The sequence below is a fragment of the Colletotrichum gloeosporioides genome (genome assembly GCF_011800055.1).
Source record: "Colletotrichum gloeosporioides strain Lc1 chromosome Unknown consensus_7, whole genome shotgun sequence".
Lineage (NCBI taxonomy): Eukaryota > Fungi > Ascomycota > Sordariomycetes > Glomerellales > Glomerellaceae > Colletotrichum > Colletotrichum gloeosporioides.
This window is the reverse complement of record NW_025544652.1, coordinates 1,645,990-1,672,249: the sequence shown is the minus strand read 5'-3', so window position 1 is coordinate 1,672,249 and position 26,260 is coordinate 1,645,990. Positions and strand designations below refer to the sequence as shown.

At 53.9% G+C, this 26,260-nt stretch overlaps 9 protein-coding genes across 9 annotated transcripts; 4 read left to right on the top strand and 5 right to left on the bottom strand.

Annotated features, from left to right (window-relative positions):
• Positions 1-238: 238 nt before the first annotated feature.
• GCG54_00001846 (RNA polymerase I-specific transcription initiation factor rrn5) lies at positions 239-1,942 on the top strand (the record flags this gene model as incomplete). Its single annotated transcript, XM_045401950.1, has 1 exon — positions 239-1,942. One exon carries the CDS (start codon positions 239-241, stop codon positions 1,940-1,942), a length of 1,704 nt encoding a protein of 567 aa, XP_045270679.1.
• Positions 1,943-2,189: 247 nt separating this feature from the next.
• On the bottom strand, positions 2,190-3,343 carry GCG54_00001845 (Chromatin modification-related protein EAF7; the record flags this gene model as incomplete). The annotated part of the gene is made up of 2 exons (XM_045401949.1): positions 2,190-3,058; positions 3,124-3,343. The coding sequence occupies 2 exons, from the start codon at positions 3,341-3,343 to the stop codon at positions 2,190-2,192; spliced, it is 1,089 nt and encodes a 362-aa protein (XP_045270678.1).
• Positions 3,344-3,672: 329 nt separating this feature from the next.
• Positions 3,673-8,685, top strand: GCG54_00001844 (DASH complex subunit ask1; the record flags this gene model as incomplete). Its single annotated transcript, XM_045401948.1, has 6 exons — positions 3,673-3,967; positions 4,021-6,750; positions 7,177-7,269; positions 7,343-7,449; positions 7,500-8,505; positions 8,561-8,685. 6 exons carry the CDS (start codon positions 3,673-3,675, stop codon positions 8,683-8,685), a joined length of 4,356 nt encoding a protein of 1,451 aa, XP_045270677.1.
• A 298-nt stretch (positions 8,686-8,983) lies between these two features.
• GCG54_00001843 (uncharacterized protein) lies at positions 8,984-9,529 on the bottom strand (the record flags this gene model as incomplete). Its single annotated transcript, XM_045401947.1, has 2 exons — positions 8,984-9,034; positions 9,221-9,529. The coding sequence occupies 2 exons, from the start codon at positions 9,527-9,529 to the stop codon at positions 8,984-8,986; spliced, it is 360 nt and encodes a 119-aa protein (XP_045270676.1).
• A 5,014-nt stretch (positions 9,530-14,543) lies between these two features.
• On the top strand, positions 14,544-16,345 carry GCG54_00001842 (Cytochrome P450 61; the record flags this gene model as incomplete). Its single annotated transcript, XM_045401946.1, has 5 exons — positions 14,544-14,706; positions 14,764-14,914; positions 14,965-15,929; positions 15,978-16,261; positions 16,310-16,345. 5 exons carry the CDS (start codon positions 14,544-14,546, stop codon positions 16,343-16,345), a joined length of 1,599 nt encoding a protein of 532 aa, XP_045270675.1.
• An 827-nt stretch (positions 16,346-17,172) lies between these two features.
• On the top strand, positions 17,173-17,866 carry GCG54_00001841 (putative thiosulfate sulfurtransferase; the record flags this gene model as incomplete). Its single annotated transcript, XM_045401945.1, has 2 exons — positions 17,173-17,457; positions 17,516-17,866. 2 exons carry the CDS (start codon positions 17,173-17,175, stop codon positions 17,864-17,866), a joined length of 636 nt encoding a protein of 211 aa, XP_045270674.1.
• A 274-nt stretch (positions 17,867-18,140) lies between these two features.
• Positions 18,141-19,130, bottom strand: GCG54_00001840 (Protein YIP5; the record flags this gene model as incomplete). The annotated part of the gene is made up of 3 exons (XM_045401944.1): positions 18,141-18,568; positions 18,633-19,023; positions 19,080-19,130. Coding segments are annotated over 3 exons (870 nt in total), but the record flags the coding sequence as incomplete, so codon positions are not given.
• Positions 19,131-19,868: 738 nt separating this feature from the next.
• On the bottom strand, positions 19,869-23,035 carry GCG54_00001839 (Ubiquitin-60S ribosomal protein L40; the record flags this gene model as incomplete). Its single annotated transcript, XM_045401943.1, has 9 exons — positions 19,869-19,955; positions 20,020-20,130; positions 20,244-20,532; positions 20,614-20,690; positions 21,310-21,614; positions 21,667-22,032; positions 22,082-22,295; positions 22,344-22,856; positions 22,913-23,035. The coding sequence occupies 9 exons, from the start codon at positions 23,033-23,035 to the stop codon at positions 19,869-19,871; spliced, it is 2,085 nt and encodes a 694-aa protein (XP_045270672.1).
• Positions 23,036-23,818: 783 nt separating this feature from the next.
• On the bottom strand, positions 23,819-24,727 carry GCG54_00001838 (Eukaryotic translation initiation factor 5A; the record flags this gene model as incomplete). Its single annotated transcript, XM_045401942.1, has 4 exons — positions 23,819-23,901; positions 23,949-24,081; positions 24,148-24,414; positions 24,710-24,727. 4 exons carry the CDS (start codon positions 24,725-24,727, stop codon positions 23,819-23,821), a joined length of 501 nt encoding a protein of 166 aa, XP_045270671.1.
• Between the last annotated feature and the right edge of the window lie 1,533 nt (positions 24,728-26,260).

The following is a 26,260-nucleotide window of genomic DNA, read 5'->3' as shown; positions in this document are numbered from 1 at the left end:
GTCTGAGCGATTCCCTACAAGGAAATCTTCACTCTCAAGAGACCTTCGCCTCATGAGAACCTCACATCACATGCATCCGTAGGGCAACCGCAACCCCTTTGTTCTTAAATTTCTCTCACAAGCCTGAGGTGTCATTTCATAATTGATCTGGCATCGAGATATATTTATCATCGCAACATGTACCTCTCATATCGCCCGAGCAAGATCGTCGACTTCAGGGCGTTGAACGAAGACGAGCATGGATCCAGACGCCGATTTTTCACTAGACGAGACACGTACTGGACCACACGAGAATGTCCCTCTTGAATCAACAGAGGTGGATCTTATTGGAGCAGAAGTGCTACGAGGCTCGTCCCACGACGACGTGGCTTCTGTCAATCGTGGCCGCTCATCCCAAAAGCGACGGGCATCTGGCACGGCAGTCGAACCGATTCTCAAGCGCCACAAAGGACTCTTCAACAACGCTTATCTCGATCTTCTGAATGCAGACATTGCAGATGCCGTGAACCAAATCGAAGGCGGCACGGAAGAGGAGCTGCCACCTTCCCAGATCGGCATGACATTTTGGACTCCTTTCGAGAAGAAGCTGTTCTTTGAGGCGCTCGCCAGGCTCGGAAAAGATGACCTCCAAGGGATTGCGCAGAGGATACCAACGAAAAGCGAGATCGAGGTTCACCAGTACATCGCCTTGCTCCAGGACGTGGTAGAGAGGAGAGAGCGAGAACAGGATCACCGCCTGGAATACCTTGCGGAACTGGCGGACTACCCGGCAGCGGTCGAAATCAGTCAACCATGCTGTCACGCCCTTGACGAGGCAGCCGATGCTTTGTCATTTAGGCAAGAAAGGCACGAAGAGCTCGCCGAACAGAAGAAATGGGGCGAGTGCTGGAACATTACCCCAGAGCTTGCGAGGCGCATTGAAGGGGGCCACGGACTCAAGAAAGACCCGGATTTCGCAAATCACCATGGCCTTGAGTTCACGGAAGTTCTTCGCGTCAAGGAATTCCTTCGGCTTCCGGAGGAGATCTTCATGAACGCTCCCCACGCCGAAAATAATTGGCAGTTCGTTAGCGAAGAGCCGCCAAGTATCAGAGCTACCGCACTACAGGATTTCCATTCACTTCTCGTGTCAATCACCAAAAAAATTGTCCTGACCACGCTCTTTATGGCTGAGTCTCGGATCAGGGCGAAGAGGAAGGTGGATCCCACAGTGAGGGGTCTCGTCCGGCGGAAGGATGTTGACGCGGCGGTGGCCTCGCTGGGCATGAAGCCGAACAGCAATGAGTTCTGGGTTCTTTGCGCGCGTAGGCTACGCCTGGAAGTCGTGAACGATGAGGTTGACGTTCAGGATGAAGGGGATGTTACGGAATCACTCGACGAAGAGGAGCAGCCAATGTCCTACGATGAGGTGGAACACACTCTGCGCCAGGAGTCAGGATCTTCTGACCCGTCAGATGCGGGCAGCAGGTCTGTGACGCCAGGATTCAAGCTTGAAACTGGCGAGTCTTCTGAGTCCTCTGAGTCCGATAACTCGGCGTCTGAGAACTCGGACAGCGAGTCTTCTGTTATGATGGACGATGCTGAGTTTGAAGTCAACGAAGAAGCCAAAGAGGTACTCAAATATTCCGCGTACGATTTCCCAGAAACGCACCGCACAAGAGAGGCCCTGAAGCATAGGATCAGAAACGAGCGGGAACAGGAGGCTTCCGCCGAGGCCAGGGATGCAAAAGCATCTTACGAAGCCGAGGCAGAGATGTGGAGGCTTTTGCAACGGCAACCCCCGGAACCGCTGGTGAAGCCGACCCTAGCTGAGCGCGGTCGGAGGGGCATGAAGGACGTGGAAGATATTTACGACGTTGGTCGACAATGGAGGGAGAGGTTAACGTTTCACAGCGAGTGGGAAATGCTGGGGACGGCCAACTTGCCAGCGAAGCAGCCTTGACGTCTTCTGAAATCTGGGCTATGAATGATTGCTCTTCCTCTTCTTGATACCCATAGACTTGGCCTTTCTAATGTAATTTTTGTGACAAACCACACCGTCTAATGCCTGTCGGGCTCTAACGCCAATAATGATGCATACTAATACCACCGTGCTCGTCCATCGTGTGTTGTCGCGCCCTGCGACGGGTATCATAGTCCATACGCCATTCCGACCAACCACTTCATACGATTGGTGACTGTGAACCTACTCACCGCCCCCGCGACCTTCCTCTGCCCCGTCCCCTGCCTCTTCCACGACCACGAGCAGCTCCTCGGGTCCTTGATACTGGTGCACCGCTCTCCTCAGCGCTCTCTTCCTCATCTTCTTCCTCGTCGGAGCCACTTCCGCTGTCGCTGCCTTCTTCCTCGTCCTCTTCTTCCTCTTCTCCCTCCTCATTATCTTCGTCCTCTTGCTCCTCCTCGTCTTCCTCGTCCTCCTCTTCGTTCTCCTCATCGTCTTCGGAGGAGGAGGAAGAGGAAGATTTAGTAGACTGAGCCTTTGAGTTCTTGCCAGCTTTCTCCACCTTTTCAGCTTTTTCGACTTTTTCAGCCTTCTCAGGCTTCTCAGCCTTTTCCGCTTTCTCTGCCGCCTTGGCCTTGCCAGCAGCCCGCTTCTGGCTTCTGGCTACCCTGGCAGACTTTGGCGGTGGCGATGCGACGTCCGTACCGCCATCCTCCGTGTCCTCAACAGTGCTGGCGCGAGTCTTGGTGACAGTGGAAGCGCGCTTTCTCCTTCTGCTGGTCCCAGCATTGCTACCGCCAGGGGATGGCGGCGGTGGCGTAAGCTCCAACGCTCCGGGAGATGTAGGGGCTTCGCTTGGGTCTGCCAGGAGGCGCTCCAATTGCATATCGTAGAACTCGCCAGGGGGTAGAGTAAATTCTTTGAACCGTTTATCGTAGTTTTCGTCATCCTGGGCATCGAAGTAATCCTCGCGCTGGTCTATAGTCGGAAGATCATACAAGGTGCGAAGTTTCTGCCAGATATGGGGGATGCGCGTGTGTGGACATACTTCTGGACCGATACCGTGATTCCGGAGGTGCTCGCTGATGGCAATCATTCTGAAATGTTTGTGCATACCTGCAAAGAAGTGTGTTAGCTTTAGTTCATCACTGTAAACATAGAGATCCTCCAAGCAGACTGACCCGCCGGCTTCCATCTGATGACGCCCTTGAAAAGTGATGACAACTGGTCGTCAGTCCAATGATTATTTGGCCATTCGTCTGCGGAGGGTTTGACAATCGGCGCAGCAGCTGTTGGGGTGTCGGCCGTCGGGGTGTCGACATCCATGGCATCGTCGTCGCGAGCTGGCGTCGGCGTCGCGACAGCTGAGACGCTGCTTCGCGCCTTCTTCTTGGGCGGCATCGTAGCTGCGTCGAGAGAGTTTGTGATAGACCAAAGCGCGTATGTTCGGGGCAATGAATGCAGCCTTCCAATTGCGCTTCGAGTTTATGAGCCGTAATGTCGTGATTGTGAAAGTGTTGAAGGTTGCAAAGGTAGAGAAAGGTCCAAGAGTGGAATTGGAGCTTCGGTCGTCGGTCGAGCTTAGTCTAACGCACGGCAGGTCTGCCCAGGAATGCTTCCACTTGTTATGGATTTTTATTTTCTGAGCCGCCAGGAGCCGATTTGCGGGGGGTAGCCACTAGCTTTCATCCAATGCAAGGGTCATCTTTAGTGCTTTGTACCTGTAAAGTATGACGCGACTGGCGCGTCGCGGGGCTAGGCTATTTACTCCTTGCCTAGGCTTCATTGCGGTGTGCAAGAAGGGTGCGACGACACTTACGACCTGGCCTTGCGATGTTACTGTCGGCAGCCTGCACTCAAGATCTGTTTACATCAATGCTACACCACAAGCCTTCTTCAACGATCTCATGATCATGTTCGCGCAGGACGAAACTGCCGACGTCTTTGCGATCCCAGATTTCTGGGAACCACCACAGTGGGAACTTCCCAAGGACGACAATGGTTTCTTTGCGCTTGAACTAAATGGTGAGTTTTATCAGAAGCAGTCTTTGAGTCTTTCTGACCAATACGTTCTGTAGAAACGGAAGCTTCACCACTATGGAAGCTACCCGAAGACCAACCGAACAAGCTCTTTGCACTTCCTACGATAGATCCTGGCGCGGAACGAGACGACTCAAGCGCCGCCGATGCGCCGGAGGAAGAGCAGGAGGAAGAGCAGGAGGAACCACTGCTTGAGAATGGCTTTGATCTTCGCGACCTATGGATGGCGCTCGACAAGCCAACGCTACGGCCGCCAGAGTACAAAACATGGAATCATTTCGAGGCACCCAATTCGTCGTGGACGAAGCCCTTATTCATAACGGAAGCTGGCCCTGGAGCAACTGACGCTCTGATGGGTTTTGATCAAGACCCATTGAGACTCGGGAGTTTTGATTTCAGTGTGGTGGAGACGAGACCTTATTGTAACGCGCTGTTGTCTCTGGCTCTTGGCAGAGAATCGGTCTTCTTCTCATGGGAAGAGGAGACAACTACGTTCAAGCCGGCCCTTCCAAAGATCAGGATCTCGGGCTACTCTGGAAAGACTATTCAGGAGGTTCAGAAAGCATGTTTAAGATGTGGAAACACCTATCGGAGACTACGACAATTTGTCGAAACAACGTACAAGAAACATCCAACACCATGCCGGGTAGCTTTGGCAAGCTCTGTGGACAAGGCGCTGTTGGTCATTCAGAGCAGCATTGCCTTGCACCACCAGTCACCGAGGTCGATTCTTCAGGTCCAGTCACTCATTGGCCAAACGTACACCATCCTAAAGCAGTTCGATTCTCTGGTGGCCAAAATACGACGTGGTCACCTAGATGAGGACGTATTTGTCATCGTATACCAACAAGCACAATCGGCAGAGTATGCCGAAATACACCTGAGAGATATGATGCGCGAAGTCTTGCGGCGGGTCTCGCGACCTTGGATCGAGTTGGTCGAGGAGTGGATTGGCACTCGACGTGAAGTCGGCGTTCCTTTAGGCAAGCATGAAGTCGGCAGGCAGAAAGGCTTTATCAAGGTCGAGTCCGAGACTTACATTGATGACTTTGGAGACGAGGTTGACGAGGTCGATTACCGTTTAGATACTGAACGGATACCCAGCTTCATGCCTGATGATATAGTCAAATCCCTGTTCGAGGTTGGACGAAACCTTCGGTTCATCAGAACTACCCACCCGAGTCATCCCTTGGCACACTCAAGAACCGTCTCGTCAAGTCGACCACCTACGCTTGAGTGGCTCTTCGACTGGGACGCCATAGTTCTTTTAGAGAGTAAGGTTCATTCGTACGAGAATGAGCTGCGGGATGCTATTCAGCAACATGGCCCAGAAACGCTCACTAACCTCGAGATGCCGAGATGGCCTATGGGCGGTTCGACGGGGTACCAGCTACAGTTCTTTGGTCTCGACGAAATCCAATTGCAGAATCGGCTGGAGGCATCTATACAGGATTTTGAACAGCCCATGGGCGACTCGACTGCGGAGGATCCGTTGGGAATCATCATCAGGGAGCGCCTGGCTGATGTCAGGACAGAGGCTGGAAACGCCGGTACCGACTTCACCCCTCACTGGTCTCTGCTTCCAGTTCTTTCATTCGGCTCCATCATCTCAGTCCAATCAAAGGTCGTCGGCAGAGAGAGCTTGAAGTTACTGTTCACGTCCCATGACCTCAGACAGCACCTGAGCTTGCAAAAGGAATTCCAGCTCCTTGGAAACGGATTCTTCTGCAGCCGCCTCTCTCACGCACTATTTGATCCAGACCTCGAGACGGCCGAGAGACAGGCCGGCGTCGCTCATCAAGGTGGAGTAATGGGCCTAAGGCTTAGTGGCAGAAATACATGGCCTCCTGCCAGTTCAGAGCTGCGCCTAGCGCTGATGGGCGTCTTGACTGAGAGTTACGAAGGCCCTGTGAAAGGGGGCTCATCTCAATCACGAGATGGCGAAGCCCATGAACTTCCCGGCGATCTCAGCTTCGGTGTGCGAAGCCTATCCAACGAGGAAATCGATAAATGCATGGATCCGGATGGACTGGAGGCACTTGACTTTCTTCGGCTATCTTACAAGCCTCCCCAGGCATTGGGATCCATCATCACGCCAATCATACTGGTGCAGTATGATCGGATCTTCAAACTGCTGCTGCGCGTCTCGCGGATGCAGTATACAGTCAACCGGCTCTTCCGGGATGTCACAGCCAGAGAGTCTGGATGGCACGACGTTGAGGATGTTTCGGTCCGTTTTTGCTATGAGGCTCGTCACTTTGTGGCGGGCATCAGCAGCTACATCTTCGACATTGGAATTGAGATGCCATGGCGGGCGTTTGGAAGTCTCCTGAACAAAGTAGAGGCAGACTTGAAAAGCGACGAGGTGACGACACTGTCAGGATCGGCCATCAGTCCCGATCGCCTGCGCGAGCAGCACTCCCAGGTTCTTGATCGGATCATGCTGGCACTGCTCTTGAGGAAGAGACAGCAGCCCATTCTCAAGCTGCTCGATGACATATTTAGAGTCATACTCAAGTTTGCCAAATTCGCGAGGCTCCGGGCCGACGGGCGAAGCTCTCGTAGCCAGGGCGATGCGACGGCCAAGGGCTTGTATAAGACCTTCAGACGAAACGTTGAGGTTTTCCTGACGGTCTGCAAAGGACTCAGCGAGAAGGGAGACTACGGCGGCAAGAAGGATGTTGCTGGCGACAAGGAAGGTTCAGAAAGAATCGATGCGTTGGACAACAACCCTATCGCTCAACTGGTGCTGAAACTCGACATGTTCAGTTATTACTCGAAGGCATGATGGACAAGGATTGGCGAGTCGGTTGATGCAGAGATACCCTAGTGCTAGACAAATAAACAAATCTTTGGTGCACTCGTCTGCAACATTGAGAATACGGGCTTTCGCAAGACAAAAATTGCCGAAGTGCTGGAAATCCGGTCCTTCATGAATGACTACGGAGCTTAAAGTTAGGCAAGCCTTGTCTGGGCTGTGTTTCTACCTAAGGAGGTAGGTAAGTAAAGTGCCCCGCCACATGTTTGCCAGCGATGCCGTGGCGTCAGTGCCCCCCGCATCGCGTGTCCCACTATTGAGGTCCGCGTTTGTTGACTACTTTCCATCATTGGACGAAACACGCACCTGAACAAAACAAACGCAGCTGCTCTTGCGACCGATATTTTGCAACGGCTATACTCTGTATCGCATGCAGACAACATGTCTCGCCCAGGCCCCTCAGCACGCAACTTGACTCTCACGGAAGAGCTGGAGAAGCTCGAGCAGTCTATTACTCTGACGCTGCAAGGTAATTTGGTTTTATTGAAGAACTATTGGTCTATCAAGCAGTATGACATAACGACTGACCGAATGTGCTTCAGAGATCGACTCCAACTTCAGCAAAGCTCACCGGATCGTGACCACAAGCATTTTGCCCATCGTTGAGCAATATGGCGAGAACTCTAGAAACGTTTGGGAGGCTTCCAAGGTGCGTCCAATCTTTCCTTGGTTAAAGGCGAAATTAACTTCAGTATATAGTTCTGGAAGCAATTCTTCGAGGCCTCGGCCAACGTGTCGCTTTCTGGCTACGAAGAGCTCGCAAACGATGAGGACGAGACCGCGGCCAACGAGGAATCCACCGTTCAAGACGAGACGTCGGTCAATTACACCCCACGACGCGAGGACGGCGCCGAAGACGACTCGACAGCATCAGCCCCCGAGTCTACATTTCAAGCCGAGGAGTCCATGATCGGCGGCGATGATGACCTGACGGGTAGCACCCCGCGTCTTCCCAAGACCAAGACTATTCAGACTCAATTCTCCAGCCTCGAGTCTCCCTACGAGGCGCTCAAGCGCGAACTCAAGGGCGAGCCGCCGGCACCGCATGAAGAGGACGATGAGGACGAAGACCTTGGCATCGGCGAAGACTCGACGATTCTCTTTGCACAGCACACTGCCCGTTTGCCAGACATGTCGATGACGCCTCGAACATCGCTCGCCCCAGCCGGTCAACAGTCTGCGCAGCCTCACAAGGACCCTCTGATGCACCGCATGCTCGACAAGACATTCCGTATCCAGGCCACACCGCACAAGGGCCCTACCTATCGCGTCTCTCCGCTGAAGCGAGAAGCGAAGCCCAAAGAGGAGGAAGATGTACCCACGTGGAAACGCCAGGACTCGCCCATGTCGTCGCCAGTCATGGCTGTTCCGACGTTGCGAAGCGAGGCTTTCATGTCACCCGCCAAGTCCAGGCGTCTCGCTGCAGCCACAGCAGCTGCAGGTCCCCGCACCCCCGGTGTCAGCGTCCAGACGCCTGTTACGGGCCGGAAGACCAAGGACGTCTTCGCCAGCAAGCCTATTTTCCGGAGTGCCTACGATGACGACACCACCACGACAGACATGGGTGCTGCTGGTCTAGCAAAGGACAAGTACGAGATCAACTGGGAGAGCGACAGCGACGAGGAACAGGGGCTATATGGGGGCATGAGTCCGCCGAAGACGATCCAGTTTGCGCTGCCACAATCGAAGTTGCTTCAGACGCCAGGTAAGTCACACATTTTGTAGACTCGTGCGAACGCTGTTTGCTAATGGAATACTAGCTCGGGAAGCCAGCAAGCGCATAGTGGACGATATTCTGATGACGGCAGGCGCCGAACCGGAGAGCCCGGAATATAGTCCTACGATGGTCAAGATGAACGAAGATATTCTCGATGAGAGCTTTTGAGCTGATTGATTGACATGGGAGAATAAAGACTGCCCATCAACAGTCCAATATTTGTATTGATAAAATACCCAAGACTTGCACCTTCAATTTGATCAACTTTTCTCGTCGAAATTGCCACAAGGAACAACCCCGGCCAACAAGAGAATGCCCCCTGTGGGAGTCATACCACTAGTATTAGCGCCGACCCGTATATCGCACCCGTCTAATACAAAAGAAACGCCAACACTCCTCGAAAGATTCCCAGCCCAAATAATCAACACAGTTCAGCGGGGCTGTAGCAGCATCCCGCGGGCAGTTACTATCGCTTCTTGAAGCCACTGTACTGCTTTTCGCCCATCGTTTCTTTGCTCTACAGGTCGTTGCGAATGGAAGAGGACCAGTATTCTGACTGCAAAGGGAGAAATCATGTCAGAAATTCATGGCTTGAAAAAAGACAAAAAGACGCGAACCAGAGCACGAGGAAACCATTCGAGGTACATCTCGTGTCGCATGGTACGCGTGTCTCTGGGGACCAGTATTAAAGTGAAAGGCGTACTTGGTTCTGGAGGACCTGGCCGCTGGCGTCACCAGCGGCGCGCTGGCGAGCAATCAGGGAAGAAGACTTCTTTGAGGATGAGGCATTGTTATCGTGAGAACGGTGCAGCTTGTCCTTCAGAAGAGTGACCGAGCTGCCGAAGCTGGAGATTGAGGCGGCGTCGGAGTCCTTGCGATGTTGTTGGCCGTAAGAGGACTGTGTCTGAGAGCCCTGGGCGGCGGCGCCTTGCTGAATGGCGGAGAGGACGGCGTAGCTGTGTTGCTTGTCGCCGGTGATGGAGTTGGAGAAGCTGGAGTACATGCCGGACATGATTGCGGTGTTGGTGATCTTCTGGGTGGGTGGGCTGGCTATGGATGGAAAATGTGTATGGCTTGGGAAGGGAGAATGTACGAGGAAGCGGTTGTGGGTTGCTTGTGTTGTTGGTCTGTCTGAGTGATGATGATCCAAAAACCTCAGGCTTCCAGAGAAAGACGAGCTCTACTTATACGACAATGACACTCTTCTCGAACAAACATCTTACAAAGCGCTGTACCCCCGAACAGCTGTCAGTCAGAAACAAGTCGAACCAGGATTCAGAGGTTGACTCGGAGTGGCCTACAAGGCAGCCTGGTACCCACAGTCCAAGCTTATTCGTAGACAACGGCAGTCGTCACCCGTCAAACGTCAACGCAAGCAGCCATCACTGCCGTCGTCGACACCCCCGTAAGCCCGGGTGAAAGTGGATCGGGGCCACACGTCGTCGCCCGAGTCGATCTTACCGCCGGAGCGGGTGTGGAAGGTAAGCTGGGCTGGACCGTAGGCGTTGCTGGGCAAGGGTGGAGGGTAGAAATGGAGGAACATCTGCCCGAAAAGACTCACAATCGCAATTTCAGCATGCAGAAAACAAGCATGACTCATTACGCATGGCATACGCCTCATGCGGCGCACTCACTCATGACTGCCTCGTGGATGGGTGCCAATTCGAGGCCAAACGTTGACTTGGCGCAGGCGTCGGGATTGGCTACAGACAGGCAGAGAGATGCGATGTGACGAGAACGCGGAAGAGCAGCTGTTGGGATGCAGAAGAGGTAAGCAGCCATGGGCATTTGGGATTTGGATTGCACTGATGGATGGCAGGCGACGCGTCTGTTAGTGTCTGATGTGGTAGTCATCTTACCGAAACAAAATGGATCCCTCGAAGCTGTGTGGCTTACTTTACCTTACCTTACTCTATCTTGAACCTGCGAAGTGCGCGTGACTGCCTGGCGAACAGCCTAGGAGCCTGACGGCCGCTGGTGTCGCGAGCAAGCTGGGGAAAGTTTCCCGTTTGTGAGAATCGACATTGCCCAGGGAATTCATTCTTAGGCTGCAACGGTTGGTTCACGTTGGCGGTGGTGGGCGGTGTGGACCTGTGAAACTGGACGTTCTCGGGGTACCGGTGCCGAGAGGTTCGGAAACCTGGCCGGAGAACGACCCACTTGCAATACTGCTTTCACTGCAAATTGTGTCGCAAAACTTTTCCTCATCAGTTAAGACTTTGCCAGCCCTGTTCTGCAACGCCGCGATGCAGCCCCCTCCGCTCATGTCCGGGCTGACTCATTGGCGGCTTGTGTTCCTGGGTATGGTGCAGTCGCTTTTGGGGCAGTCGCCGGTTGTCATTCGCTTCGTAGGCCTTGTGGGGCCGGATGACGCAGACTGCCGTCCAGTGTTCGCTTATGGGTTCGGTGCCGACTCGCTTCGCTCCAGAAACCTTCTGGCACCCAACGCTTACCGGACGGGAGACTGCGGAAGTTGAAGCAGTGGAATCTACCCCATGGATATCAAGGGTCTCTGTACAAGACTCACATCTATTTGTCGAAGCTCCTGTCTTGGGCAAGAGAAAGCATCGCAACAAATCATATGAATCACGAGCGCATGTGTTCCAGTGAATGACATCAACTTCAGTTCCGACTCAAGCCGGCTCTCGCCGTCGACTGACCGCCGCCTCGAGAATTGCTCGGGGTATCATTTCTCTGTTGCGGACGCGAATGCTCGGAATCGCCGCTGATAATGGCCAGCTCGGCAAAACAAGCTTAACTTCATGGTTATGGTCATTAGATCGCAGTCGTTCGCGGCTACGTAACTGCGCGCGACACTGCCTGCTGTCATCATCCTTGGCGGGGCCGCGTGGCTGGCCTGTCACGCTCATCCACTGCCTCAACCATCTTACCTTAGCTCGCTTCGATTGAAAATTTCTCCTCTAGACGCGGTCTTTCTTGAAGCGTTGGAGTCACAAAGAGCTCAATGTTGACATGGATCCTTGCCGCGTTGTATGATAAGCACACAACCCAGCCTTATCTGCTCAGTCCAGGCCAATGACTCTGCGTCGTGACTGGTGCAGATTTTGGCTGTGGCTCTTCATACTGCTCGTCGCTGTTTCGACGCAACCTCAACTAGTGTAGATGTGTTGTACCAGACTGATTCAGTTTGGATCCCCGATGTCCGGGAACCCTCAATTTTCTGGCTCATATGGAGGTGGTTGAGTTCAAGCTGTCTCACACGGGATGAGATGAACGGTTCGCATTGCTCCCGCGAAACAGGACGAAAACCATCAAGGTAATGTCGACTTGGGAACGTTGAACGATATCATACGCTGATAATGTAGTCGTGAGGTATCTGCCGTCTTGTCCATGTCCCGCAGCAATGGAAGGGGTGGTCTGTGTCAGTCAGACGACAGCAGCGCAGAGGAGCTACGCCGAGTGCCTCCACAAACCTTATTTAGAGCCTCAAGATGGGAAAGGCGTCATCGAGCTCCCGAGACGGTCTAGAGCAGATTGCTGAGGCCACGGGCGCCAACCAGGCATTACCCCGCCAAAATGACCAGCAGAGAGCTGCTTACGTATTAAGATCGTATTCGTATTCCTTGCACAGGAAGCCAGGTGGAGCTCTTGAAGATCAGCGCGGTTGATTGGCCGGGTTAGATAGCACAGGTCAGGGGTAGCTGCTGCAGATTGGTCAATGAGAAAGCTCCAAGCACACATGGCGCAACGGGGGGGTTGGTTGGTTGCATTGCACAATGCATACATAGTAGAGCATAACCGGCCTCGGCTCCAACCAAGAGAAGAGTTGTTCGCACATCGCAGAGAGGGTGTTCCAACTCCACCGGGGGAATTGTGCATCCCGGTGCGTTTATGTCTATGAAACAGCGTTGCCAGGATGTGCTGCCCGCCGAGTAACTGCATTGGTTTGGTTTTTTTCACTGGCAGGTCACCGACAGAACGCCACAATCTGAGCAGGTGGGAAAGTACTGCCATGTACGCGATACTTTGCAGTCGAGGCGCCTTTAGCTTGTCTCCTAGCTGCTGGGTTAGGGAACACAGGGTGACACTGACAGTTGACAGTGGAAGCCAAGCGGCGGCACATCGAGAATTCGAACCATCCGAATTAAAGGTAGTACCCCGCGATTGATGATTCTGTTGGAAGCAGCCCGCTTGGAAGCGGCCCACCTTGACTTGGTAGTGGAACTCTGGCCAGAAGTTGCGCGGATGCAAGTTCGCGGCTCGTTCGATATTGCGTGTTGTCGACAAATCGCATCCATCGGAATACGTGGGAGGGAAAAGTACGGATACCTCAGACTTGGAGGAAATATTGATCCTTGAAGCGCTGGATCACAGGCCATGAAAGGAGAACCCCACGCCTCGCGCCATTCGGAGTCGGGATATTCGCGCTCATTGACGGCGGCCGATTTGGATGCGCACCCAATGAGACCAGACAGAAAGTCATTCAGCCAGGATAGACACACAAGGCGCAGTGCGACGGGCGAGGAATGGCGTTGGACTGGAGACTGAATGGGCAGGTTCTTGCGTGTCGGAAACGAGTTGGCCCCGAACGGCCCTGGCACATGGTCGTCCAATGGTCCCAGGAGATTTGCGCGACACTAGTAGGACCCAACAGATTCGGAGACTAAACCGTTTTGGTGCGATCCGTACAAAAGCCGTTCAGTTTCGATTGAGACAGCTGCGGAAAGCAAATTGGGTTCTGCAGGCGGTATTGAGGTGCTGCAGCGCGAACGGATGTTTTGTTTTCTGGTCGTCGTCTGAATCAATCATGGGCAGAAGCTGCGACGCCCATCCCTTCTTGTACTCTGGCCGGTACGCTGCCTTTCGCGGACTGTCGTCATGCAGACCATCTCCGGCTCTATCAGAACAACCATGCTGCTGCTTATCAAAATTTGGGTAGGCAGGTGCGCTTCACCTTAGGTAGCTTGTGGCATTGCAGAGCTGCCAATTGACCTTCAGAGGCAAGGCAAGGCAAGGCAAGGCAAGGCAAGGCAAGACGGGAAAGTCTGATCGAAAAGACGGGACGCAGGGAATCCCAACCGCCCTGCGAAGCGTGCGAAGGTTTGGTCTGTGTCTTTATTCCAGGGACTTCCATTCACGGACCGGAAACCGCAAGCCCCCCTGCCTGCAACTACAACAGCCCTGCCTCGAGGAACTCAGCTGGCTGACTTCGTCCCAACGACAGGCACATGGCATGAGTCCGAGGGTAAAATGGCGGTGGTACGGATACTGAATCAGAAGGAAGAAAAAGAAGAAAAAAATTCACAACCGACCATCACACAAGCTAAACAGGGCAAACCCACAATTCCATCACTTTTTCCATCGCGCTCTCTGGCCCCCCCGGCAGTAACGCTAATCGCCGGCGCATCAAGCCTGGCTCTTCCCTGGAGCCTCCTAAGCTGTTCCTGGTCCTGGTCGACCTGTTTGTTGTCAACAACACAGGGTGCCTAGAAGATCTAGCACCGAAGACGAGATTGCCTATGGACGGGATAGAAATGACAGCACCTGCGCCTGCAGAGGTAGAAAGCAGAGAAGGCCAGGAAGGCTAGGAAGGTCGTCCGGCGCAGGTACTGGTACCTCCAAGTGACGGAGGGGGGTGAAGACTTACCACCTTCCCACGCTTTTCACCTGGCCTACCACGAACACAACCTCATCCGGTATCCACTTCCTCCCATGTCCCCGTCCCCGTAACCGTCCAGGCCCATGTCCGCATCCACGGGAAGATAATCAACTCCCTTCTTTTAATCTTCCATCACCTCCCTACCTCCCGCTCTCCTTTCTCAAGGTAGTGATCCCTCAACCCTCGCTGGAGAGTCGAACCACAATCCTCACTCGCCCTGCCCATCGACTCTTTTCCCAGGACGAAGTGCGCCAGACGATTTTCTCTCATTGTGCGCTGCGCTTGAGTAGAGCTGACCATTCTCTTTGCGCCTGGAGGTGGTGTTGTGTGTGTTTTCCCCCTTTCCATCTAGACGACCTCGAACCCGAAAACATCGATACCCTCCACCTCGAATTCGACCACAACCATGGAGTCCAACGCGACCACCTTCACCTCGGTGTTGGCCAATGCCAAGCTTGGCAATGTCAATGTCCCTCCCCAGATCGACTACATGATCGAGACCGTCACCAACGCCAGCGCCTGGACCATTCTCTTCACGCTCTTGGCCCTCGCCGTCGCATATGATCAGAGTGAGTCGCGTGCTCCGGGTCGCAAGTTGCCATGTTCGGCCATCTAACCAGTCGCAGTCAGCTACATCACGTCCAAGGGCACCATTGCCGGCCCTACCTTCAAGATGCCCTTCATTGGTCCCTTCTTGGAGTCCGTCAACCCCAAGTTCGAGGAATACAAGGCCAAGTGGGCCAGCGGTCCCCTCAGCTGTGTCTCCGTCTTCCACAAGTTCGTGTCCCGAGCTCTTATTTGCGCACATCGATATCTGACCACCCTAGGTTCGTCGTCATTGCCTCAACTCGTGATATGGCCCGTAAGGTCTTCAACTCTCCCGGATACGTTAAGCCCTGCGTTGTCGATGCCGCCCACAAGCTCCTTGGCCCCACCAACTGGGTGTTCCTCGACGGCAAGCCCCATGTTGACTTCCGCAAGGGACTCAACGGCCTCTTCACTCGCCAGGCCCTGGCTTCTTACCTGCCCGGCCAGGAGCAGGTTTACAAGCAGTACTTCCAGGAGTTCTTGCAGACCACCAAAAACGCTGGCGACAAGCCTGTTCCCTTCATGCCGCATCTCCGTGATCTCATGACGGCCGTTTCCTGCCGCACCTTTGTCGGCTTCTACATCTCGGACGAGGCCGTTCGCAAGATCTCCGCCGACTACTTCCTCATCACTGAGGCTCTCGAACTGGTCAACTTCCCCATCATTCTTCCCTACACCAAGACCTGGTACGGCAAGAAGGCGGCCGACATGGTCATTGCCGAGTTCGCCAAGTGCGCCGCCAAGAGCAAGGTGCGCATGGCTGCTGGAGGTGATATCACCTGTATCATGGACGGCTGGGTTAAGTCCATCCTGGACTCCAAGAAGTGGCGCGAGGCCGAGGCTGCCGGTTCCACCGAGGGTCTTGAGAAGCCGACTCCTCTTCTCCGCGAATTCACCGACTACGAGATCGCCCAAACCGTCTTCACTTTCCTCTTCGCCTCTCAGGATGCCACCAGCAGTGCTGCCACTTGGCTCTTCCAGGTCACTGCCCAGCGTCCTGATGTTCTTGACCGCATTCGTGAGGAGAACCTCAAGGTCCGTAACGGAAACCGTCATGCCGAGCTCAACATGGACCAGCTTGAATCTTTGACCTACACCCGTGCTGTTGTTCGCGAGCTCCTCCGCTGGCGCCCTCCTGTCATCATGGTGCCATATTTGGCCAAGAAGCCTTTCCCCATCACCGACACGTACACCGTCCCCAAGGGTAAGCTTTTTGTGCCACATTCTTGGGAGTCTTGCTGACAAAACCTAGGTGCCATGATCATTCCCACCGTCTACCCTGCGCTCCGTGACCCCGAGGTTTACGACCGCCCCGATGAGTTCGATCCCGAAAGATACTACACTGGCGATGCTGAGGCCAAGGGCGCGAAGAACTTCCTCGTTTTTGGCGTCGGTCCTCACTACTGCCTTGGCCAGGTCTACGCTCAGCTGAACCTGGCTCTGATGATTGGCAAGGCATCCATTCTGATGGACTGGGTGCACCACGCTACTCCGTTGTCTGAGGAGATCAAGGTGTTTGCGACCATTTTCCCCAAGGTATGGTTGTCACGTTCTAAAGGGCGAAAAGGATGCTAATAAGTGTAGGACGACTGCCCTCTGACCTTCAAGGAGCGCGCATAAAGTATCAAAGCTCCTTTGTGTGTGTGCAAAGCTAGCTTTGCTGACTAGGCTCATCCAATGAATGTGATGAGTACGGTGTTAGAGGGGTTATACGGCATCGCCGCTAGCACATCCCGTGAATGACAGGCGCCACTTAAGGCTGACGAAACAGGAGGCCCGTAAAAGACGAGTCGAGATTGGTCGACGTCGGTTGTCTAGACTAAAACTTGTAATGAACGTTTGTATATACATAATACCTTAGGCATGGCCTCACGGCTGGGCGATTTCGGCATGGTGTCGTGTCCAGGGACCACGAGTTCCGGGGGGTTTGGGTAGGCCATCCTGTCTGAATGATGCCATAGAGATAGATTCAGAGCAGCGCCAATGACACGCTTTCAAAGTTACGCCGTATCCGAACCAGTGGTTTTTGTGTTGTCTTGGTGCGATTGACATCATTCTTCTCGCAGCAAACCGGCCACCTCTGGCGGCTCATTTCCCAATGAGGCCACCGAATCAGCCAGCGTCTGTGTGAATCCATCACCAGATCCTTGACCCTGAGAATGGCGATGCTTCGGCTGTCGAAGTTGAAAGGACGTCTGGAACAGAATGTCTAAGTGCGAGGTCGGCGAGGTCGGCGCGTCTGCTTAAACGCCGAATTGAATGAACCCCGGTGACATCAGTGGGGACGAACGGACCCTTGCTGCACTGCAGTCAAGCGGGCACTGTCGTCGCCGTACCTAGATCCAATAGCAACCAATCGTCTGGAGCTCCGAAAGTAGCTACCAACACCACACTCACACACAAACCACGTCCGTAGCCGGCGCCCATCCAGGAAGACCCGATACAGCATGTCAGTCACAAGGAGGGCATATTCGAATGCCCTTCGCGCGAGCGGCCGCATCGCCGCGCCCGCCGGCCTCGCAAGACAGGCTTTCGCCCTTGCTGCGTCGTCGTCGAAAAGCTTCCGGCCTGCAGCACGCACAACGGCGAACCGGTCTCTCGCGACCATTGCGCCAAGATTCTACTCTTCAAAGTCTGGAGCGGACGACTACCACGAGATCTCGGCCACGGGTAGCAAGCTGTGGAGCTTTGAGCAGATGGAGAAGCTTGCCAAGGATGGCAAGCCAAACGTGGTGATTATTGGTATGTAACCTGTCTGTGGTTGCCCCCGCCACCTCCCACCTATTACAGACTTTGAGTGTCATCACGGTGCCGGCTGCTGACAAGGGCAATCAATGGGCAGACGCCCGTGAGCCTGGCGAGCTCGTGCAGACGGGCTGCATCCCCGGTGCCATGAACATCCCTGTTGGGACAGCGCCTCAAAGCTTTCACATGACCTCGGAGGACTTTGAGGACCTACACGGCTTCAAGCGCCCAGGCCAAGACCAGGAACTGATCATCTACTGCAAGGCTGGCGTGCGTAGTCGGGCGCTGGCGTCACTGGCCAAGGAGGCCGGGTGGAAGAACGTCGGGGAGTACCCTGGCAGCTGGCTTGACTGGGAGAAGAACGGGGGTCCGATTGAGAAAAAGAAGGAGCATTAAGCATCGATGGGTGAAAGTCACAGCTGGTTTGGCATCAAATCTACGGGCCATCTCTATGGGTTGCGCACAGCATAGACAGTTGCATTTGGGTCGATCATGAAATTCATTGTACAATAATGGTACATGAGGTGGTCCGCACCGAGTCGGACGACGCGAAAATGCCCAGTTCCCAAATTCAAACCCAAACAATGACGATGGATCTTTCTCTTCCATTTGATCCTTCTAACAGGCTCTACACACACAAGGGGAAGGACAGGAGGCACTCGAACTCAGTTCAGAAGAGTTGAGGGGGCTGGCCTTCAGCGGGCGGCGCAGTGGCGGGAGGCTGCGCCGGGGTGCTCGCAACAGGGCTTCCATGCGCGAAGAAGAGGATCTTGATGGCCAAGGAGAGGCCGAGGTGAAGCGCGACGACGACGATGAGGAGAATCTTGCTCGTCTGGTGGTCCGTAGCACTCAACACAGGGTAAAGGTTTCGCAGAAGGAAAGCGACAGACATGCCACAGCCGACGGCGACAAACACCCAGTTAAGTATGTTGATGGGCGACCAACTGATGAGAGCGACAGGGATCCAAATGAGATTGGCATAGCCATAAAGGGCCCAGCATTCGAGTAGGTTTGCAGACTCGGACCCGAAGTAACGGAGAGCGACGTAGAGGCCGACGGGGACGAAGAGGGTGTAGCCGTAGATGAGGCCGGCAGCACCTGGGGCACGAAAAGTCAGCGTGTCTGTGCAAATGCGAGATACTCGTTGGATGTTGAGATTTACCACTCAGAAGCTTGAAGTCGTAGGCAAACGGCCCTGTACCGGTGCTGGAGAGGTACTGGCTGATGGTGCCTCCAAGGAAGAGAATCAAGACGACTGTCGTCGCAATCCAAAAGGGACCGTATAAGTCGGGGTTACCCTCGAGAACATCAAGAAAGTTGGCGCGAGGGAACAGTGCGGCCCAGCAACGAGAGAGGACGGCTGACGTGTCGACATCGAAGTACTGAGCATAGAAGTTTAGGCTCCACAGGAAGCGCTTCGAGGAGCTCGAGGGAGCTGTCGCGGGAGGAGGGAGGCCAGGCGCGGGTGGCTTGCGACTTCCTGGTGTTGTGTCTGCGAAGTTTGAGGTGTGAAATTCGAGGTCGTCTTGAAGATCGGTGTGGCCGAGGTCGCCCTGCGAAAGAATCAGCAACTCGGGTTGGAGTGGAAGCGAGGGATGAAGCTCTCTACCTCATCGTCGACATCTACAACAGCATCGTACCCGGAACCTGAAGGCATAGCTGCTGTATGCGAGGCGGAGAACTCTTCAGAAAGGAATGAGACTTTGGGTGACAACCTGGCGAAAGAGGCATGTATGCGCGCGCCGCTATCGTCGTTTGTAGGACCTGAAGTCGATGAGTTCTGGGATCGTGGATGTCAAGTGTCTGGAGGTCGGGAGAAGCATAGGTGTCGTAATCCCAAGTATGCAATTTGGCCCTGGACACTGCAGCTCCCTGCGTGACCGGCCCCACCAGGAACATACACTCCCTGCACCATGTGCGCAATGCCCACCCGCTTGCGCCTGCGGCACTACCATGGATAACTCAACAACCCCGACTTATGCATGGAGCCAGAACGAGACTGACCGATCGATAACAACCGTCACTTTACACATCAAGGTTCACAATCGTTTGGGTTTGAGGCTCTGTTATTTTTGTTTTCTACGGTGCTGATCTTCATCGTATCATCAATGAAGTATGCCAGTCGCCATCCCGCATCCATCATAGTACGTCTCTCATGCTCGTTAGCATCTCCATGCAGCACTCAGGACGCCCCGGGCGCTCTCGCCATACGATTCAGCCTCCGATCGAGGACGGACGGGTTGGAGGTAGGGCGACCAATTCAGTTTTTATTCGAAGAACTGCTTGCCGGTGTGAAGTAATGCTACCACAAAGCCCGATGAATCAAGGAAAATATTTTCATCCCTGCCATCCTCTCCAGAATGCCAGAACCCGTGACGCCGCATCCGTAATAAATCGTCTATTTGAGCTTCTTCTTGGGGCGGAGCTGGTTGGTGTGACCGCACTTGCGCTTGCGGCAGTTGGTCGCACGGGGAGGGAGACGAGCCTGCGCGGTGTTAGACATGTCGGTCGGGGGGGACGGATCCGCTGAGCAGGCGAAGACCACTTACGTAGCACTTGCGGCAGATCATCTTGTCGCAGTTGAACTTGGAGGCCAGAGCCTTGAGCGAGGGCTCGATGATACCACCACGGAGGCGGAGGACCAGGTGGAGGGTGGACTCCTGCACCACTTGTCAGCGTCCGTTTCGTTCCGCGTCCAGTAATCATATCCTCCATCGTCGATATTTACACCTCCTCGTATCCTTGCAAGACTAAAATGCCGTGTTCCACTAACCTTCTGGATGTTGTAGTCGGAGAGGGTGCGGCCGTCCTCAAGCTGCTTGCCGGCGAAGATCAAGCGCTGCTGGTCGGGGGGAATGCCCTCCTTGTCCTGGATCTTGGACTTGACATTGTCGATCGTGTCGGAGGACTCAACCTCAAGGGTAATGGTCTTACCCGTCAGGGTCTTCACGAAACTATAGCCACCATCGTCAGTCCATCGGCGTTTTCGGGATAGCGGTCGTCGCACGGAAGGAAGAAATCGCGGCGGGTAATTCTTGTTTTCGGGGGTGCTCACATCTGCACTGGAGGTAACATGTTAGCATCACCGTCAATCGAGCGACGCGCGCGCCGACGTCCGTCGGAGGGGGTGCCCGTGTACTTACTCTTGCCGACCTCTCGCGAACTGGCTGTTGTTACCGAAGAAGTTCTGGTGATCGCGGCAAACTGATGGTGGGGCGGGCTTGAGAACGGTGTTCACGGCGAAAGATCAAAAACAAAAAGCCCTAATTAGGGCACGCGGTAGGTCACATGGATTACGGGTGCGGTCGACCCCAAAGCGGGTTCCCACCCTGTGCAGCACTGTGGGAACAACCGTAGCTCCCAGAGCACCACCCTGCAACACTACCTAGGTAACCAGTGAGCCTAAGTAGGCACCTCACTTAGGTACCTAAGGTACCCGACCTTACCCACTCACCACGGCGAAGGCACCTCAGCCCTGCCACAGGTCACTATCGACCGCTGCAGATACCTCAGGTAATCAGCGTATTCGCACTACATTGGTAGGTAGGTATCACCGATAGATGACTTCACATGTGAGCTCGTCAACCCTGCGTTTTAATGTTCCCACGTTGTGCCCTGTACAAAGGCGAAATTGCTTCAAATTTCATGAATAAATTTATGGTATCTTGGGTATCAAAAATCTCTATCCTCCTTGCCCCCCATTTCCCGTTCAGCAAAGACTGCGTGCATGGCCATCATTCGTCTGGTGTGGGCAGCCCGCCATCAATCTCTACGCTCATGGCGGATCGGGACCGCTCACGACGTTCACTTGCCCCTTTGCGTTGCTCTCTCTGCCAAACGAGGATGTTGGCCTCGAGCATGTTGACGGCTCGCAACAACATACTGACTGATAGACCGGAAAGACGAGCAGCAAGCCGGAAGAAATCCCTACCCGCAGGGGGCAGATCTTCCTCGGACCTGTAGGAGTATTGTCCGTTCTTTTTCAGACTCTCATCTTCCATGGTCTCCTGGACGGCGAACGACGCAGCCCGTCCTTGAACCGTGCGTAACCTTTCCTCCATCTCATCTTCAGGGGCCTCAGATGGCGGTTGCTTGGGCAGCAGATCATCAACTGGAAAGTATCTGGCGAGCACTGAATCCTCCGCTGGTCATTGTTAGTCATATAACCTCGAGCAATTAGCCGTCCGAAGACTTACACTGTGTATCTGTGAGTATTGACAGCTGAGCAAAATACTCATCTAGCTCTGCTTGCCCCATCGACGTGATCTGCGAGGCCGTTACACCAAGGTAATCGGCGGTGGGAATAGGTTCTGGGGCCAATGCTGGCGCCATGGACGCCCGCCACTCATCCCACTTGAAGTCTGGTATTAAGAAAAGCTTTCCCTCTTGCACCGGTGACTTGGATTCCTCGAGGGGGAAGCAGTGGGTAGTCGTGAGAACAATCACGGCAACAAGCAGAATTTCAGGCTGGTGTATAAGTCTCAGTCGAGGCTTCCCTATTGGAAATTCGTACGGCAGGTTGATGATGAGTGGTATCCTGCGAGCAACCGATATCGTCTCAACTACTGGCTGTCAGCAACGGTACGATAGCCAGACCCACGTGACACTTACTGGGCAGTCCAAGCTCTCGGACGTACTGCAATGTCATCAGGACGTCATTTAGGGGAGGGAAAACTATGCCGTAGTTGGAGTTAAACGACAGAGCGAGACTCAGTACGGCAGCATGCAGCTCCCCGTGGTCAAATTTGGCCAAGTGTGCTGCTTTCAATACCGTTGAATAGTATGCTGGTAACCGGTCACGCATCTCTTGGGGCAGTTTTCGATACTGGTCATATCAGCAGACACTCATAACACCATTGACGTTCAAGCTTACAATTTGCTTGTAGGGAATGTTTCCCGCCCCCGCCCACCTAGCCAAATCTCCTATGCGTGTCGGCATTCTGAGAAGCATGCACCCAAGCAAGCAGAGCGCCAGAGTGTCCATCATTCGTGGAGCAGGCCACTCGCTCCCACCCTCGGGGGTCCAGTTCTGTGCTCCCTGTGTGCGATTGCTAGGTTGCTCGTCCTGTGAGAGGTCGATTTGGGAGCTGAAGAGGGAGAGCTCGGCCTCCGAAGCAGAGTCGTTCTCAACAGCACTTGCGGCTCCTCGTATGCGAAGATCCCAAAGGTCGCGAACTACCGTCTCGAGCTCTGCCTTGTGACCTTTGACGTTGACCAGCCAAATCACCTGTTCCCTCAGTATGAGTTGAAGGCATTCGAGATACAGATCTCGCGCAGGCGGGCCGGTGAGGACACGTCGCACACGCTCTTTGATTTGCTTCTCTTTCCGGGAGACTTTTCCCTTTTGGCCAAAGTCTTCATCACCGAGATCGAACTCAACATAGCCCTGAGATATGGATCAGCTCTAGATTTTGACGCACATGGAAATCATCAAAAACAGACCTCGAGCTGGTGGCCTTCTTTTGCACAATATCGAAGACCATTCTCCAAATACCATTTTCGTGAACCACAGTGTTCGCATCGCTCTCCTTTGGGGAATTTGTGCAGTTCCCTGTTTGGGGCCATGTTGTTGTGGTTGAAGGTTGAGTTGCAAAAATGAGTATCGGGCAGAAACTTAACCCTGTCGGAGAATATAGGACAGTGCTCAACCGTTTGCCTTGATTCGACAAGATAGATTAGGCAGACGGCCAGACAAACATTTCCACAATCTTCGTGATTTTGCACAACGGGGAAGCAAACAAGGTTACAAGTGAACTGAGCATCGTTCCAATCTACTACTAGCCGTAGATGAACGAAAAGAGTGAATGTAGAGACGCACGGTGCACCAACTGTGGACCTGAACTTGAAGTTGGGCATATTTTTGATCAGCTTCACATCAGTAATACCCGCATTCCAGCTTGATCCGGCATCTTAATAGTAGATTCACATAGAGACAAATTTGCACAGATTGATGCACACAAGGCACTGTTAAATGGTAACGAAGAAGGGACCACGAGGTGGAGGAAATGTGCCGCTTTTCTATCGGACAGATCTGTTGCCACCGCGAAGCTCTCCCAATATTTTTCACCTATCCCATTGCTAGTCTGGTCGTCATAATAGTCTGTGAAACAGACCAAAACAAAGGAAAAAGTCGTGCGACGTGTCTTGCAGTTGTCGAGTTCGCGTAATCAGTATCAATTCCTGTCCAGATAGTCCTCTACGCAACGATCGACGGAGAGCTCGCTGATATCCGAGGCGCCAAGAAATATCTGTACTCATGCCCCCGATCTGCCAACATCTGCCAACAAGGCCGCACGGAGTGAGCGCTTGTGGAAGTCATTGTCTGTTGAAGTAGTAGAGTTGCGACGCTTAAGCCTGCTTGGGGGCCTCCTTGGCCTCAACGGCAGCCTCCTCACCCATAGCAGTGAGAATGACAACGTCTGATGAGCTTGCTGTCAGCAACTGTTCTCTTGATATATGGGGGTTGATGTATCCTTACTGGTGTCCTTCTCGTCAACCTTGAAAAGCTTGTTGATCTTGTCGCCAATTTCGCCGTCGGGGACGCGGACGTCGTCCTTGGTGTCACCGTCGTCGTTCATGAGGGAAAGGAAACCATCATCGGAGATGTCAAGCTAAGAGTGTTCATGTCAGGAGACGAGTTCTCATTTGCCAAGTTCGCAGTATATATCGAGACTTACGAGCTGGTACTCGCGGCGCTGGACGTTGGGGACGTCCATGTTGTGGGTGGAGGGGCAGAGATCCTCAAGCTTCTTGCCAGTGAAGATGTCGATGGCGACCAAGTGAACCTTGGCGTGACCGTGCTTGCCAGTCTTGGAGGTAGACATGTCGACGATCTTGCAAGGGCGGCCCTTGATGACGACGTGACCGTTCTTCCTCAGAGCAGAGCACTGCATGGGGTAGGTGGCAGACGCGCCGGCGTCGGCGGACTCGAAGGTGTGATCATGCTACAGAACCGGCGTGTTAGCAAACTGAGGGACGCTTGGATGAATACAACGAAAGACAATCTAGAGAAGATGGAAAGTCGAGTGTTCGCAGTCGGCGGTTCGTGGTGGTCGGATGTGCTGCGCTGAGCCGTGGTGCGTCGATGCAGCCGCGGGGCTCACCCAATGCGGGGTGGTTGTGGTTGTGGATGGTGGTTTTTTCCTCCGCCCGAGCAACAACAGCGGTGCAGCGCAGCGCATGCGACCAGCACCAGGACAAGACGACGGAACAGAGATATCAGCTTGCGCATGTGCTTACCTGAGAGTCGTCGGCCATTTTGAAGGATTGACTTGAAGAAGATGTCTAAAAATCGGGAACGGAGATGTCGACGGATCAAGGGCGATACCCAGCAAAAACAACTGCTTTTATTTTTGAGGGGGGGAGAGTGTTGTGTAAAGGAAGAAGAGCGGGCTGGAGGGGGGAACGGAGGGGAAAAAGAGGGAAGGCGAGGCGGGAGTAGATAATTTTTTTTCCTGGTTTTATTATTGGGTTTTTTTTTTCTTAGGTCCAGATTCGCGCCCCTCTCCTCTCTCCGACCCTTTCTCACGGGTGTGCAGGCGGGCTGTGTGGGACACTTGCCAGTGTAAAAAAAAGGTGGAGTATGGGCTTTTTTTTTTCCTTTTTTTTTTTTCTTCCTCTCTCTCCTCGGGCTCTCAGCGTCTGCCACCGCTGACCACGCACAGCACCACAGCGCAGCACACAGCAATAGAAATATCTATTTCTTGACAACCTACGTACCTGGGTAGTAGGTCGAGACTGCGGTGGTGGCCTGCCGCTCTGGGCACCTTAAGGTAGTGTGAGCCCCTCTGCCCCTCACCTCTGCCCCTCCTTCGGCCACTGCAGCCCGGTGCAGCCTTCGAGCGACAGACACTTGGGCCCCCTTGGCCCTGTGCTTCCCGCCCGCAATCATTCACCGCAGGCACCTGCCGGTGAGCCATAAGTGGTACCTCGCCGCAAAGGTAGAGTGCGAGAAGTCGGTCCAAGTCATGAAGAGCCGTCCATGTCCAATGACTCCACGCCGAAAGGTCATGCGGTGCTTTTCTAGATTTGGAGAGCCCGGAACACGTCCCTCGTTCTGAAGCTGACGGGATATAAGGAATTTTGGCGGGACGCCTTTCGGCGAGACAGCAATGGACAATCTAGCTACTCACTAAGGTGCCTACCTTACGTGGTACGCGGGCACCTGCCCAAAGTCATCGAAGCTGTTGGGTACTTCCAGCTCCCGTGGCGACAATGCCTTACAGTCCGTAGCACTCATCTCTGGCGCTAATGCCGCCTGACTAGGAACCCGACTGCTGCCAACACTGGCCAATTCAGTCACCCTGTCCGGACCTCCACTGTCTACGGGGGAGGCCCTGAAGGCGGGAGTGATTTGCACGGTATGCGCTCAAAATTTCCACCAAACTTGGTCATTCTCGTTGCGCCCGTATACTGGTACCGTGTAAGTATTCATCAATGCCTGCCCCTCCTTTCTGTGCAATGGCATTGGGTGTGTGCGTTCCTCTCGTCTTTTGTGTGTGAAAGAATAGAAACCGCGTCGTCGGAATCAGACAGAGGAAACCGCAACAAAGCCACAACGGAAAACAAACACGCCCTGTTTCTACATCTGTAGACAATCCCACATGCCCCTCCATTGATGTCTCTGGAATGGTTGGTTACCCGAGAAACGTCGCGGATTCTGCACAACATGTGTGATGCAGCATCTCCGTCCCTCTCCCGGATACACTTACGCAGTTTGAATGCATCAATGACCTGTTTTTGCGCCTGTCCGAGTCCTGCCCCGCACGTTTGCTTCAGTGCTCCCGCACC